The sequence below is a fragment of the Tamandua tetradactyla genome, chromosome 9 (assembly GCF_023851605.1).
Source record: "Tamandua tetradactyla isolate mTamTet1 chromosome 9, mTamTet1.pri, whole genome shotgun sequence".
NCBI lineage: Eukaryota > Metazoa > Chordata > Mammalia > Pilosa > Myrmecophagidae > Tamandua > Tamandua tetradactyla.
The window spans coordinates 6,896,188-6,911,571 of record NC_135335.1 but is presented as its reverse complement, the minus strand read 5'-3'; the positions used below and the strand labels follow the sequence as shown (position 1 = coordinate 6,911,571).

Below are 15,384 nucleotides of genomic sequence, written 5' to 3'. Positions count from 1 at the left end.
GACCCAGAAAGGCTCAGAGCTGAGAGAACAACTCCAAATCACTTTTTATTTATACAAAAAGGGCTTATTTAGCAAAAGACACATTGAGAAAAGTCGCTATAGCCCAGGAGTCAAGGTAGGGAGTCGACAGGCCTTCTTAAGGCCTGCTGTGGGGAGAAGGGGGGCAGGGACAACGTGGTTCTCAGTGCTGGGGAAGTGGGGGGGCCCCAGGAAGGGGAAAGCTCCCGCTGGATCAACCTGGTTAGCAGGTCATGGGTGGGCCTCACAAGTGACCTCACTGCTAACTAGTCCAGGGGCCCCAGCTAGTGCTGCTGACTGGAGTGGGAGCTGCCTCCTGCCTCCCAGAGGGCTCCCACCACGGGACACGGGACAGGAAGCCCAGGATGGGAAGTGCAACTCAGGGTGAAGGCCAGGAAGAAGCAGGTGCTCTGCGGTGGCCAGGAAAGGTCCAGACGCCGAGACGAGGTGCTTCTTGTTACGTGCGGGCGTTCCGCTCTGTCTCAGCCAGGCACTCTCTGACTAGGGCCCGGGCATGGATGATGCCTGGGGTGGGGGCGGGGAAGTAACACCAGGCCCCGGAGACGCTCCAATTGCACCCCCACCCTCCAGAGGAAGACTGGCTCCCCACCCTCTGCCCTTCAGTAAGAGGGATTGAAGTCTATAACGACAAGCTGGATGAGATTAGAGGTTTGGCCAATCCTCAAATTCACCCTGGTAAAATAGGAGTTCTCAGGTCCCTCCCTCGAAATGGACTTGATTTCAGTTCAATTCCATTCATTTCAGAATGCCTCTCTGGGTAATGAGATGGGTGCTGAGCTTGGATTGGGTGGCCTCGGTAGCCCTTCCTGTCCTAAGGAAGGAGGCTTGCCCCGTGTCCTCTCCTGGGCAGGGCAGGGTGGGCCCCGCCTCGCTTACCTCTCTTCAGGCGCTCCATGGCGCTCTTGCTGCCAGCATAGGTGGGTCGGATCTCTTTGCCCATCTCCTCTATGACCGACAGCAGATCCGTGTAGGTGCTCTGGGAGCCCTGGGCACCGGGGGGCTTCATCGCCTGAGCCAAAAGGGAACAAGGCAGTGAGATCCAACCAGGGTGGGCTTCCAGCCCCCCACCCCCAGGCCCACCCTCGGCCGCACTCACCTGCACGTAGCCCATGGAGGGCGGTCCAAAGTCGTTAAACAGTGGTCTGAAGGGGGCTGCGGCTCCCGGGACCGAGCCCGACGGCGACGGAACACTGCCGGCTGCAACACGCGCGAGTAAGAGGTCAGAGGTCAGCGGTCAGCGCGGGGCGGGGACGCCTCCTCCCAGCGTTTCAAGCTCCCGACCGGGCTCGCCCGAATCCCTCCAAGGGGACAACTTCATTCCAGGCCGCTCAACTTCAGGGACAAACCCCTCCCCCTGCGCTCCACCTACAAGCCCTTACGTGACCACGCCTACTTCACAGGCCGGGAAACTGAGGCTCGCGGGAAGGTAGGCGGCGGCGCCAGCATGGCAGAACGCAGGCCGTCTTGTCTTCGAGACCTCGACCGGCCGGGGAGGCGAGCAGGGGTGGTGCTGGGTCCTCACCTGTAGGGACCGGGGTGCCGGGCCCGGGGGTGCTGGAACCGGGGGTGCTGCTGGGGGCGGGGGCGATGGGCTTGTAGGACATCCCAAACTCCTGGGTGCTGGCGGACGCCGGCCGGCGGCTCCTCCGGGGTTGGCTGCCCGGCCGCTCGGCCGCGCTCTGATTGGCAAGTGGGCTGCACGCCCCGGGTAAATAGAGCTCGGGCCGGAAGGGCGGGCGGGCGCGACCGCTCCCTCACTCCCGATTGGCGCGCCAAGATGTCACTCGAGCCTCCTTATTGGCCGAGACCGGCCCCCACAGGTCGCAACCGCTGCCGATTGGCCGCCGCCTTCCGGACCTCGCACCTGTCTGCCTCGGATTGGGTAGTGAGCGGCGCCCTCCGCAACTGGCGAGTTCGCGGCCCGGGCCAGCGCGCTCTCAATCCGATTAGTCCCACGGCCCCAGGGGCGGGGCCTCGGGAACCGGGACCCGGGTCTGGGCCGCCGCGGTTCGCGTCGAGTGGCTCCTCCCGGGCGCGGGCGCTGTCCGCCCGCCTCTCCCGCGCCGCTTCGCACGTCAACCTCACGCCTCCGGGTCTCCGGCCGAGACTCGGTCCACCTGGGGCCGCTATCGCCGCCGCCGAGCGCGCCTCTCCTCTCCGGATGCCGAAGGACGCAGGGCTTTGACGTCCCGGCTCCTCCGCCCCACCCCATGCGCTTTTACGTCACCTTTCGCCGGTTGAACACCCGTTCCCCAATCTGCGCATGCGCTCGCTTGCTGCCGCCCTTTGTTTCCATGGCAACGAGTCCAGCACCAACGCCGCGACCCGCGGCTCTTCCTGGGATTGGCTCGTCCGTAGGTGGTCGGTGTAAGGACGACCCGTAGACCCCGCGACCCGCCCCCCAGCCCCCACGCCTCTGCCGCAGATAATGACAGCAGCAGTCACAGGTAACCCCTCCTTAATCACTTTCTGCGTGCCAGGCTCTGAACCAGAGGAGTGACTGACAGGACCGAGTGCAGTCACTGCCTGGTTCGAATCTCAGCACCTTCCCTACTAGCAGTTTCCCTTTGACCAAGTCGCTCATCTCCTGTGCCTGTCGGTGAAATGGGACGGGGGTGGGGGAGTCATGAAAACTACCTCTCGGAGTTATTGTGTGGGTTCAATGAATATTTGTATTGCTTTTACGATTTTATTCTTCTTGTTCCTTTATCCCTATCCCATTTAAGCGCCTCAAAACATTTTCATTACCTTACGCGACCCCACTCAAATCTCATCTATCACAAACCCCAAGTCTCAGACCCTCCCACCCCCCTTCCTGTTTTTCCCAGTCTCCTTCCACCCAAAACCTGTCTGGCCTGGTGTACATGTCACGCCCCTAGGTCTGTAGGTTTTCCCTCATCTCCGGGACATGTGTTCATGCACTCATCCAACAAACATTTCCTGAATCCCTTCCCTATCCGGACCTTGCACTGGACTCTGAGGATACAGAGACGAACCAGCTGCAGACTCTGTCCTCAAGGAGCTCCTAGTCTTAAGAGGAGCAGATAGGAAAGCAGAGGCACAGACAACACTAAGGGAGTGGCCACGGTGAAGCCCAGACCTTGGAGCATTGGAGCCAAGGGGAAGGGGCCTACCTGGTGACCTCACAGAAGCTTTCCCAGAGGATGTGGCATTTGAGCTAAGACCCCAAGGTGGGTGGTGGGAGCAGAGAAGGAGGGGGGTGCTCCAGGTAGAGGGCCTGGCACATGGAAAGGATTGAGAGTTTGGAAGCACAAGTGATTGGACAAGTCATTTCTTTTTGCTGTGGGGATAATTGGGAAGCAAGGGCAGGGCTGTAATGATAGAGGAATCTCAGGTGGCAAACATGTAAGGAAGTTGGAATTTAATCTGTACCCAATGTTTTTCTAACTTCAGTCCTTTGTGAAATATTTTTTAAATGCCGGTTTATTGAAATATAGTCACACAACATAGATACCATCCTAAGTGTACAGTCACTGGTTAACACTGCATTCATCCGCATAAGCAAATTTAGAACATTTTCTTTACTACAGAAAATAAAAAGAAAACCCTAATCCTCCCATACTCTGTATCATCCCATATTATTGACCCATAGTGTTGGTGTAGTACATTTGTCAATGTTGATGAAAGAGTATTAAAATATTACAGTTAACTATAGTCCGAAGTTTGCAGCAGGTGCATTTTCCCCATATAACCGTCTATTATTCATTGTGTTGAACATCTGTTCTAGTCTTTGTGAAACATTTTCAAGTCTCATCATCTACTTAATATTTCCTTTGTATCAATTCACTTTTTAAAAAAATTTAAAAGGAAAAGGAATCATATCAGTTTAGTTATGAGCTCAGTGTACTTCATAGTTTTCTAATTACAATGCAGTTCTGACTTAACTATCCGAAGTCAGATGAGACTTCACAGCCCAAGAGCACAATCTTCCCCAAGGTGGCAATTCAGACACCAGCCACATGTTCAGGGGTTCCAGGGACCCCTGCACTTGGGCCAACTGGCTACAAATTCAGGGGTTCTGACAACAGGTTCTACCTTTTGTTGGAAGGACTGACAGAACTCAGGAAAATGCTACAATTACAATTTTATTATAGTGGAAAAGATACAAATAAGAGACACATAGGATAAAGTCTGGGAGGTCGCCAGATGCCAAAGCGCTCACGTCCTCTCCCTGTGGAGTCAGGACACATCACTCGCCTTGCACAACAGAGTCTTGTCAGGCAGGGAAGCTCACTTGAGCTTCACTGGCCAGAGTTTTTTTCAGAGTTTCATTACTTAGGTTAAGTAAAATTAAATGGCCGCCTGCATTGGGTGTTGCCAGGAGGGGACCCTTTCCAAGAAAGGATTTTCAGAGATAAAACAATTGACCTGCAGGGGCTTTCCGAGAAAATGGAATGAGGAAAGGTATCTTGCAGGATTGCAGGTAAGCAACACCTGGTGATAAACCAGTTTCTGTCCAGTAGAGAGAATTTATCAGAATGTACAGGCATACCATACTAATCCATGACTATCTGCTCCCCACTTTTGTAAGACCCCCCCATATAAAATGCTAACAATGTCAGCCAATCAGAACGTCTCACTTGCTTCCACCTGTGCCCTATATAAGCTTCCCCTTTCCACTCCCTCCTTACACTTTTGGTTTGGTGCTGCCTGATTCGCTAATCCTTTGTTACCCAAATAAGGTTTAATAAGGTTTTCTAATTGCCTCTGTGTACTTTGACACTTTAAGGCATGATTGATGGAATCAAGGTTCAGGTGGGTGAATTTGGTCTCCAGCTGCCGCCCTCTAACCTGCAGAGGTCTGGCTCAAAGCCCAATCCTCTAATCACCTCGGTGACCCCCGTAATAAAGCCGCAGGTGCGCCTGGCCCCACCTTGAGTCATCTTGTTAATGTATGCTCGGAGGTGTAGGCTGGGGCCCAGCAGGAATAGCAAATGACAGTCCTATTAGGGGAAATCCCAAAGAGTTAGTGGGTATCTCCCAGGGACTAATTACAAAGACTAGCCAAGTTCTTCTGTAATTCATATTCAAACTAAGTATCTGACTATAGAAATAAAAAGTGTTGATCATGTATCACCCAAGAGCCTCCCCAGCCTGCCAGTGGCACAGAGGCTGTGCTCTGAAGGAGTTCTGCAGGGATAGGGGGAGGGGGCCACTGAGGGGCCAGTAGCTCTGCCTCTTCTCCCAAAGCCTAGGCTTTCCCGTTTTCTCCACTGCCGGTGTCTGGCAGGAGGGACATGCCAGGAGGTGACTGCAGGGCTGAACCTTGCCCTCAAGCAGTTTTCCAAATCCTTCTTCCTTGGGCCATAGCAGAAGGAGCACAGAGTTCCCTGAGGAGGTCAGAGATGACAATTTTGGTAGGGACACTCCTACCCTGGGGGGAAGATAGCACAGACCTCTGTGGCGTGGTCTTGGAGGAACTTTTCAGGGAGTCCCCTCTCCACTCAGACCCCAGGCTCCTAGCTCACCCTCTGCAATTTGGAGCCTTGCAGCATTATAGCCTCCAAACCAGACACTGAAAACAAGCCCCCAGGCTCAGTCCAGCCAGCAGATGAGTTTGTTGCCTTACCTTGTGACTATAAAACTCAACATTGTATTTCTGTACAGTTTTTTTGGTTTTATTATGTTTGAAAAATCTTGTAATAAAATGAGGAAAAATAAGTTGATGAAGCAGTGAGATACCATGATACCTTAAGAATGGTTAAAATCCATAAAACATAATACCAACTCTTGGTGAGTTTGCAGAGCCACAGGAACTCTCATTTGTTGCTGGTGGGAACGCAAAGTGGTGCAGCTACTCTGGAAGACAACTTGGCAGCTTCTTACAAAACTAAGCATAATCTTATCATATGATCCAGCAATTGTATGATTTGAAAGCTTATGTCCCCGTGATAATCTGCATGCAAAAGTTTATACCGGCTTTATTCATGATCACCAAAAACTGGAAGAACCAAGATTTCCTCCAATAGGTGAATAAATAAACTGTGTTGCATCCATTCAGTGAAATACTACTCAGTTTGGTGGTAATGGTAACACACCCTGTGAATGTGATTAACAGCACTGAAATATGTGATTTGAAAGGGGAGATGTTAAACTTCATATATGTGACAATGAAAATTAAAAAAAAAGAATCCATGGACTGACACTACCCGAACAGTGAACCGTATGTGAAAGCATGGACTACAGTGAATACTACAATTATAAAAATGTTCTAGCATCAGTTATAACAACTGCTCCACACCAATACAAGATGTTAACAGGGTGGTGTATAGGAATCCTATATATATATTTTTTTTTGCATAGGCAGGCACCAGGAATCAAACCTAGATTTCTGGGATGGCAGATGAAAATTCTGACACTGAGCCACTGTCACACCGTCCATAGGAATCCTGTATTTTATACACTATTGTTCTATAAATGCATAATTTCCCTAATAAAGGAAAAAAATACTACCAAACAATAAAAAGAAATGAGCTAATCAAGCCACACAAAGACAAGAATGAATCGTAAGTGCATATTGGTATTGAAGGAACCAATCTGAAAAAAAGGACATAGTGCATGGTTCCAATTATATGACATTCTGTAAAAGACAAAATCATAGAGATGGTAAACAGATTAGTGGTTGCTGGGGGTTTTGGGTGGGGGAAGGGTTGAATGGGTGAAGCAGAGGAGCCTCTTTAGGGCAGTAAAACTATTCTGTATGATAGATATTGCAATGGTGAATACAAGACAGTAAACATTTCTCAAAACCCATTGAACCTTACAGCATAGAGTGAAATTTAATCTATGTGAAATTTAAAAATCTGTTAGGAGATGGGGGATCCCAGAATGGAATGCAGAATGTGACAAAAGAATGGAATTGTATTACATGTACCATACACATGTAGGAAACCACACCCCAGTAGCAACAAGCACCTACAGCACCCAGATCTTGGTTTCTAAGACCATTCTCCAGTAGAAGGACCAGCGTTCTCTGGAGATATGGCTGATTCTTAGACTGGGGCAGGAAATAGACAAGATAGGCTTGGAGTATCTTATAATGGCAGAAAGTAAAAAAGTGCTCAAACAAAAGCAAAATGCACACCCAATGGGGGGGGGGCATGACAAGGGGCGATAGGAGCCAACTGCGAGATTGCCCCTGTGGCCAGAGCTGGAGCAATTTGGGAACAAAATAAAGTAGAATTGATTATAACCCAATGTATAAAATAAATATCCATACTGATATAAAAAAATTATTGAATGAACAGATAAATACATGGGAGAGAATAGACCCATTTCCCATAGGAAGACTTCTAGATAATTTACGTGTAGATATCTGCCTCTCAAGGAGTTGGAACATAACTCCCCACTTCGCAAGGGTGGACTGTGCATAGTGACTTTCTTCCAAAAAGAGGACGGAATGGGAAGAGCACGTGACAGTGGCAACACCTGACAGCACCACCCCAAGCCAGGTGATCAAGGCCAACCTCCACGGCAGTAAGTCATCTGAGGGTTTGTACCCTTGATGTGATTTGATGAGAGGGGCACTTGACCTCCTACCCAAAACACATTACCCCTGTCTTATCATGAGAAAGACATCGGACAAATCCCAACTTAGGTACATTCTATAAGATTCCCGACCAGTCCTCCTCGAAACTCTCATGGTCATGTACAACAGGGAAGTCTAAGGAACCGTCACAGCCCAGAGAAGCCTAAGAGGCCAGGATGATGCTGCCCTGGGTGGGCTGGAACAGAGAGAGGATATCAGGGGAAAACTAGGGAAATATGGATTTGGTCAATAATATGAAAGTCTTGGTTTGTGATTTCAAACAGAGTCGAGAGGTTACCCTGGAAGTTATTCTTATGTATTATATAGATACCCCTTTTTAGTTTATGGTATATTGGAGAGGTTGGAGGGAACTGCCTGAAACTGTAGAGCTGTGTTCCAGTAGCCTTGTTTCTTGAAGATGATTGTATAATGATATAGCTTTTGCAATGTGATTATGTGATTGTGAAAACCTTGTGTCTGATGCTCCTTATATCTATGGTATGGACAGATGAGTAAAAATATGGATACGAAATAATCAAGTAATAGGGGAAACAAAGGTTAAAAATAAATTACGTAGATTGAAATACTAGTGGTCAGTGAGAGGGAGGGGTGAGGGGTATGGCACGTATGAGTTTTTTCTTTTTTCTTTCTTTTGCTGGAGAGTTGCAAATGCTCAAAAAGATGATCATGGTGATGAATACACAACTGTGTGATGATATTGTGAGCCATTGATTGTAACCATGTCAAGAGTGCTTGTATGTTTGTTTGTTGTTTACAATCAAAATATTTTTTTAAAATCTTGGTTCATTAACCATGAGAAATGTACTAATGAAAAATGTTACCAATAGGGGAATTAGGGTGTGGGGTATAGGGGAATTCTCTGCACTATCTTTGCAATAATTCTGTAAACTTAAGACTTCTAAAATTAAAAGTTTTTTTTTTTAAACTAAATGGCTGTATTATTTGATCTGGATGATGGTATCTGGGTGTTACACATGCCACAATGCACTGAACTAAGCTTTTAAGATTTATACACCCTACTGAACGTATGTTATGACTCCAGAATATTTTAAGTGGATTTAATGTAGAAATCTGAATTTACAGCTCTTGCTGGGAAATCAGAAGACCTGGTAGCTCCAGCCTGCTTGTGACTGGCAGGTTGGTGGAGCTGGGTGGCGGGCGCCCCCTGTAGGTGGAGAAGGGGCTCACCTGCCACAGTCTCTGCCTCCAGCTGTAGCCTGCTGGGACCTTCTCAGCCATGGAGTGGAAGGGTGAGTGTGAGATCTGGGGGCGCTGTGGGCACTGCAGGGTCCAGCAGACACACTGAAGCAGGTAAGAGCATCTCACCACCGTGCTCTCCCTTTCCCCCTAACCCAACAGAGCCTGCCAGGCAGGGGGCCAGGTGGGTGGGGCTGGGGGAGACTGATCCTGGGCTGGGTTCTGATCTGCCCATGGTACCTCCCCACCTCCCCACCCCTCACCCTGTCTCCCTCTCGCCCCTGCAGAGAGGACAGATGTCTTCTCAGGCAGCAGTGCCACCTGTGCCAGCCGTGGAGGGTGTGTGGGAGGCCGGGTGTGTCCATGGGGAACTCATCCTCGTGCCCGCAGCCTGCCAGCCTGGCAGGAGAAATCGCCTAATTGGGGATTAAGGATTAATTAGGATCTCCCAGGCCACGTGGTGCTGAGGCTGCTGCAGCCAGCCCTGGCACCTTGGGGTCCAGGCTCCGGGCTGGTTGGGGGCGCCTGCCTCCCCTGTCCCAGGGCCATCTCGGCAGTGCGACGGTGAGGCCCAGGTGTGGGGATGGGAGCCTTCGCTGCAGGTAGAAAAGGCCCATCCCACGCCCACCCAGCCCCTCCGTAGTTTCAGAGATCCCTGGCCTGGGTGCACCCCTCCCCCACGTCACCCCATTTGTGTGTGACTTTATGCCAGTCCTTCATTCTTTGATGAAACCTCTGGTGCCAGGCGGAGGGGCTGTTGTTCCTGAGGGCAACCTCCCCAGGTTTACCTTGGAACAGGGAGCACAACAATAGGCAAGTGATATTTTTGGCAGAATAATTTGGCAGCCGGGCTGTGCGGCCTTAAGCAAGTTGCGTAGATGCTCAGGGCCTCAGTTTCCTCAATCTGCAAAAGGGGGGCATGGAGACTGGAGGCAGGGCTGGAGCGAGAAGACTGGGCAGGAGCCCCTCTGACCCGCCTAACCCAAGGGGGAGCTCCGGAGCAAAGCAGCCCATTGCAGGGGGCTCCCATTGGGCAGAAACTTCTGGGTCCCAGTACCCTCGCCGTGCTCAGCCATTGGTGGGGGACCCTGGGAAGAGCAGGGCAGCAGCCCCCCAGCTGAGGCAAAGCCTGATGGGGCAAATAGCTGGAAGCTGCCAGCTAACCAAATGGCAACCTCTTCCCGGAAGGAAAGCAAGCAGCCACCTGGAATTCCACCGCGGGAGTGGATGAGCTGCGGGTGCTTTCTCCACCGACTGGCTTAAATGTGGGTCTGCAGGAGCTGCTCATTCACTAGAACTTTGGGAGAAAAGGGCTTGCATTGACCTGTCCACGGACACTTACTCTGTCAGGACCCAGAATCCAGAGGGGAAGGAGAGAGGGTCTCTGCCCAAAAGGAGCTCACAGTGGAGGGGGCCATGGGCCAAGAGGACAACCCCAGGACCTGAATCTTTGGGAGCCCAATGCTGGGGCTTCCAGGATGAGCAAGTGAGCGGCCAGAACTCTCGTCCCAGGCTAGAAGACTCTTTATTGTCAGAGAAACAGAGACAGGGTGGGGGTGGGAGGAGGTGGGACCGGTGAATGGGCAGAGGTGGATGTGAAGGCAGGGGCAGTGCACAGGTGGGGGTAGGAAGGAGAGGAGGCAACGGCCAGCAGTGGTGGTCCTCGGATCCTGTCTGCTGCCACCAATTCCTGTCCACGCTCAGCGAGACATCATTCGCACAAACTCTGCCAGGAAAAAGCCAAGGAAGGGTTGGTTCTGCTGCCTTGTCCCGCTAGGGGTGAGGCCGATCTGCTGGCCTTGGGGTCAGTGCAGGTGCAGAGGGGAGGGCCTTTGACAGCACCCCTGGATCTGGTCGGGAATAGTCCTCAGGGCCAGGAAGAGGGTAACTTTGTCTTACAGACAAAACTGTCTGGTAACTGCACGTGTTTTCCTTTTCGCTTTGGCCGCTAGGAAGCTCGGGTGCAAATCTGGAGTCTACTTTGGGTCATGCATTTCCACATGCTAAGTTTCCCTGGTCTTGTATTATTCTTGCATCCCTTTTTCCCTTCCTGGGGATGTAGCATGGAGGAAGAGCTGGGTCCCGGAGCAGGTGGCCCATTTTCAAATCTTGGTCCCTTCCACCTCCTTCTGCTGCGCGACCTCCAACAAGTGCCTGAAGTTTGCTAAGGACCGGTTTCCTCTCCTAAGTACGAAGACGCCCCTCCTCCAGGATTCCGGTGATAATCAACTGGGCAAGGCTAAGAATGATGAGTGCCCAACAAACACTACCTTGGTGGCTAGTCTTGTAAACCCTCCTGGGTGTGGGGCGCTAAGCGGGGTGGGGGTGCGGGGGGGGGGCAGGGTACCTTCGAAGTCCACGCGGCCGTCCCCGTTGAGGTCGATGTCCTGGAGGATTTCCTCCACCTCGCGCCGGCTCAGACGCGCCCCCAGCAGGGCCTTGAGCGCCGCGTGCAGCTCGCCGGCGCTGATGCAGCCGTCCCCGTTGGTGTCGAACTGTGGCGGCGTGGTTCCGTCAGCCCCTTCGCCGCCAGCAGGCCCCCCGCGGGCCCCGGCCGCTCCCCCCGCCGCCCCGGGGCCCCGGGCCCCGCCCCCGCACCTCCCGGAAGGCGTCCCGCAGCTCCCGCACGCCGATCATGTCCGCCGTCTCCGCCAGCAGCTTGGGGCCCATGAGCTCCACGAAGTCTTCAAAGTCCACCTTCCCGCCACCTGGGGGCCACCCCCATCAGCCGGACTGAGGGCCCCGGGGGGCCCCTGCACAGACCCTGACCCCCTCTCTGCCCTCTGCTCCCACCCCTACTTGCGACCCACCTCCTTCTCCCTGCACCCCCCCTCATCTGGCCCCTCCTTCCCTCTGCACCCACAGGCCCAGTCCCTGCTGCTTCCTGATGGAAAACCACTGCCCTCCTCGGCAGGCAAGGCACAGATTTGGCCAAAGGGGAGGGGCTTTCTGGGGGCTTTCCTTAAGTTTTTAGTAAATTTCCTGAAGTTTGGGTTCAAGTTCTGGCTCTAATAATTACTTGCTGGGTGGCTTCAAGCAAGTTACTCAACCTTTCTGAGCCTCAGTCTCTTCATCTGAAAATGGGGACAATGGTCCTTGCCCTGCCCACCTCATAGGGGATGGTGGCACTCTCCCAGGGGGGCAGAGAGCTGGCCCAGAGAACCACCAAGGCCCCCAGCTTGGGGCAGGGGTGGGCCCGAAGCGCTTACTGATCTGCTGCGAGATCTCGATGAGCTCCATCTCGGTGGGCATGTAGCCCAGCGTCCGCATGCAGGCACCCAGCTCCCGGTAGCCAATGCAGCCGTCCCGGTCCCGGTCAAACTCCTGGAAGGCTGCCTGCAGCTCTGCCCGGAGGGACAGGCACGGTCTTTTACCACGTGCCCCTGGACTGGGCCTGGACCAGCCCCCACTTTCCCCTTGGTACAAGCAGTCTCTCTGAAGCAGGTTTCTCTGCTGCCTCAGGACCTTTGCACATCTTGTTCCTTTTAGTTGTTCTTTTGGCATATATTTAAGGAAAACCTGCTATGTGCCAAGCACTGCTCTAGGCACTGGGGATATAGCAGTGAAAAGAAAAGAAAAGCGAGAAAAACAAACCCCTGCCTTCGCAGAGCTCACGTTCTGGAACATTCTCTACTCTGGTCGTTAAGTCATCTACTCAGGGAAACCTTCCATTAAATTCGTTCCCTTCCAGCCCATTTGTTCATTTCCTTCGGGGCACTAAGCCCCGCCTGTCGTTTCTGTGCTTGTAAGTTGACTTACTGACATCTGTCTCCACAGGGCAGGGGCCGTACCTGCCCAATTTGCCACTTTTCCCAGTGTTTGGCACAAGGCCAGGTGCCCAGGACAAATATGCATGGGCACGGTGACCCGCCCAGCAAACGGGACCAAGGAACCCACCGTTAGGGGGACCTGCCACCCCCAACCCACTCCGTCTTGGCCCTGTTGCACTCTCTCCTTGCTTCTAGTTCCTCTGGAAACTGCTGAGGCCCACTGGCCCCCACCCCGATGCCCTCACCCTGTGTCCCTCCCTCTGCTCGCCCCTCAGAGGAACCCCAGTTCCTTCTCAACCCTTTACCTTCAATCTCCTCTGGCCGCAGCTCCCGATCCTAAGGGGGAATTGAGGGATTAGGAATTCCCAGGACCACCCAGGCTCCTGCACCCCTTCCTTCTGGTTCCTTACCCCCTCAATCCTTCACGCCCCCCCAACATGGAGATACAGGAACTGTGACTGTCACTCGGGCCTGTTACCCCCCCATCCCCGCCGCCTGGCCTGGACGTCTTGGGCGCCCCCTTCCCTGCCATGCACCCAGGACAGTCCCTGGGGCCTCGCCCCCTCCCCATGTACCCCCCACCCCCCATGTCACCACCCTTTGCCACTGGGGGGTCTGGGGTTTGGGCAGAGCCTCAGGCTTGGCTGTGTGTGTCTTGTTCCCTCTCTGTCCCTCTCCTGGGGTCCCGCCACCTCCCTGGCCCCTCCCCTTCTGGCTCTTTCTGACGTTTCCCTGGCTCTTTGCCCCCTTGCCTCTCCCTGGGACTCTTCCGTGCCTGTGTCCTTCCTGTTTCTGGGGTCATCCCTGTCCGCCCCTCTCTCCCCCAGCCCCTGGAGCTGTGCGCCTGGCTCCAATGTCCCCATGCCATGCTCTCCCCCTGCTCAAGGGGAGGCAAAGCGAGGGAGGGGGCAGGGGCTGGGCGGGCGGGCGGGGGGCCGTACATACGAGCTGGGTGGCGGCAATGCTGGGCCGCAGGAAGATGCAGGCTGGGCCCACTAGGCTGCTGAGCACCGGGGAGCCCTGACGCTCCGGCCCGGGGTCCCCCTGTGCCTCGGGCTGGGGGCTGGTGCTGCGGGGGGAGCCCCCCGGGGGGGAGCTGGGCCACTGCCAGGGGTCCTGTGGCAGAGGCAGCCGTGAGCTGGGCTGTGGCCACTGTGCCCCAACCCAGCAGCCTTTGGAACCCACACGGGGCCTGGCAGGGGTGGAGGGGGCCCTCGGCCGTTGCTACCTTAGGCTGGAAGGCTCCACCTCCATACTGTTCAGTCGGGTAAACTGAGGCCCAGAAAAGGCAAGGGACTTGGCCGAGGTTGGTCATTCGCTCAAACTCGGAGTCTCAGGGTCGAGACAGGCTAGTGGGGGGTGGGGCCGTGGGGCAGCTGGGGCGCTGGGTGAGCCGGGCATGAGGTCCCAGTACCTCGGGCAGCCAAGGCCAGCATGGGTCAGAGTCTGGGGGCTGCCAGGAAAATGTCTCGCTCTAGGCCAGTGGGCACCACGCCTCCCCGGCTCCATCCCTTGCCCCACGTCCATCCCCCACCTGCAGCCCTCACATGGAGCCTCCGACCCCACACCTGCCCCTTCTAAGATCCAGCCCAGCCTCCTGGCCTTGGCTTCTTCCCCTCAGCCCTCCTACCTTAGGCCCCCGGCGCGGGGGGCGCTTGGCACAGTTTCCCATGGGCCCCTGCAGCATGCCAGGCCCGGCGGCCACGGCCCACGCCTCGCAGATGTGGTGGCTTCCTCCAGCCCCAGCCTCCCCCAGTGGGAGCCCGGGAGGACCGTGGGGGATTGTCCCAGGGTTTTGTGGGGAAGACCGGGAGTGGGTGGGCAGGCGGGCGGGCCCCGGGCATGGGGGCTTGGGCCCTAATCCCGGATAATCTCTGAGCATGAGTTTGTGTGCTGGGGGGCCGGGAGGGGGTGGTCACTTGAGACTCAAGGACCCCTGGAAGGCACAGTTCCCCCCATACTCAACTGAGGGGCTTCCAGACACCCCCGTCTCCAGCCTCCTCCCCACCACCCAGCCCCTAATCTCTCCCAATCAGGAGATTTGAAGCAGGGCTGGGTCCTTGGAGGATGAGCCAGCTGCCCTGGCGGGCGAGGGGAGGGCGGGGGCCGCTCTCCCCAAAGAACAATCCCGGGTGGATGTGAAGCTGGCAGGCCCTGCCCGCGCTGCCCCTGCCTGGCCTGGCTCCTGACCCTTGCACTTGGCCAAGGAGCTTCAAAGACCCAACTCTGGGCGCCTTGGGGTGGCAGCAGGGTTCAGCGTGGGCCGGGGGGTGGAGGGGCGGGCGTCAGCCTCTGCCGATGGACCCACTGGCCCCCTCTGTCAACACGTGTGTCCCGGACCCCCTGCCTGGGCTGGGTCCCGGGTCTGCCCTACGGCGGCCCCCGCACCCCAACCCCGCTTACCTGCCCGTAGGCGGCCTGCACCTGGGCCTCGAGCTCCTGGAGGAGTGCCCGCCGCCTGGTGGCCTCTGGGCTGGCAGCGGCCCGGCTGGGCCCTGGAGTGCCCTCAGAGGGGCTGGGGTGCCCCGGGGGCAGGGCCATGGTGCCCGGGGGTGGCACCTCCTGCTGGCAGAAGAGACACCAGCCCGCCCTGGCCTCCTGGCTCCTGCGGGATGGGTTCAGTGGGCAAGTACAGGGATGGTCCCGTGCGCCCTGCCGCTCTTTCCCCTCTCCCTCTCTCCTGGGGCCCCCCAAAGTCCCATATCCTTCCTAGCCCCCCACTGCCCCTCACTCAGCCCTACTACCCTTCTCTGAAATCCTATAGACCTCCTCCCACCCGTGCCGCCACCCTCCAGCCCCGACGTGGGC

The 15,384-nt window shown here is 55.1% G+C and overlaps 2 protein-coding genes across 4 annotated transcripts; both read right to left on the bottom strand.

Moving 5' to 3' along the window:
• Positions 1 to 20: 20 nt before the first annotated feature.
• Positions 21 to 2,246, bottom strand: CDK2AP2 (cyclin dependent kinase 2 associated protein 2). Of its 2 annotated transcripts, none has more exons than XM_077115531.1 (4): positions 1,562 to 2,246; positions 1,136 to 1,236; positions 916 to 1,048; positions 21 to 543 (listed from the first exon to the last, which is right to left on the bottom strand). In XM_077115531.1, the coding sequence occupies exons 1-4, from the start codon at positions 1,641 to 1,643 to the stop codon at positions 476 to 478; spliced, it is 384 nt and encodes a 127-aa protein (XP_076971646.1). In that variant the 5' UTR covers positions 1,644 to 2,246; the 3' UTR covers positions 21 to 475. The 2 variants fall into 2 exon arrangements, with proteins under 2 accessions (XP_076971646.1, XP_076971647.1); XM_077115532.1 differs by lacking the exon at positions 1,562 to 2,246 and adding an exon at positions 1,419 to 1,554.
• Positions 2,247 to 10,346: 8,100 nt separating this feature from the next.
• Positions 10,347 to 14,263, bottom strand: LOC143645837 (calcium-binding protein 2). 2 transcript variants are annotated; one of them, XM_077114949.1, is made up of 7 exons: positions 14,207 to 14,263; positions 13,522 to 13,692; positions 12,882 to 12,912; positions 12,016 to 12,150; positions 11,405 to 11,514; positions 11,154 to 11,301; positions 10,347 to 10,532 (listed from the first exon to the last, which is right to left on the bottom strand). In XM_077114949.1, exons 1-7 carry the CDS (start codon positions 14,261 to 14,263, stop codon positions 10,507 to 10,509), a joined length of 678 nt encoding a protein of 225 aa, XP_076971064.1. In that variant the 3' UTR covers positions 10,347 to 10,506. The 2 variants fall into 2 exon arrangements, with proteins under 2 accessions (XP_076971064.1, XP_076971065.1); XM_077114950.1 differs by lacking the exon at positions 13,522 to 13,692.
• Between the last annotated feature and the right edge of the window lie 1,121 nt (positions 14,264 to 15,384).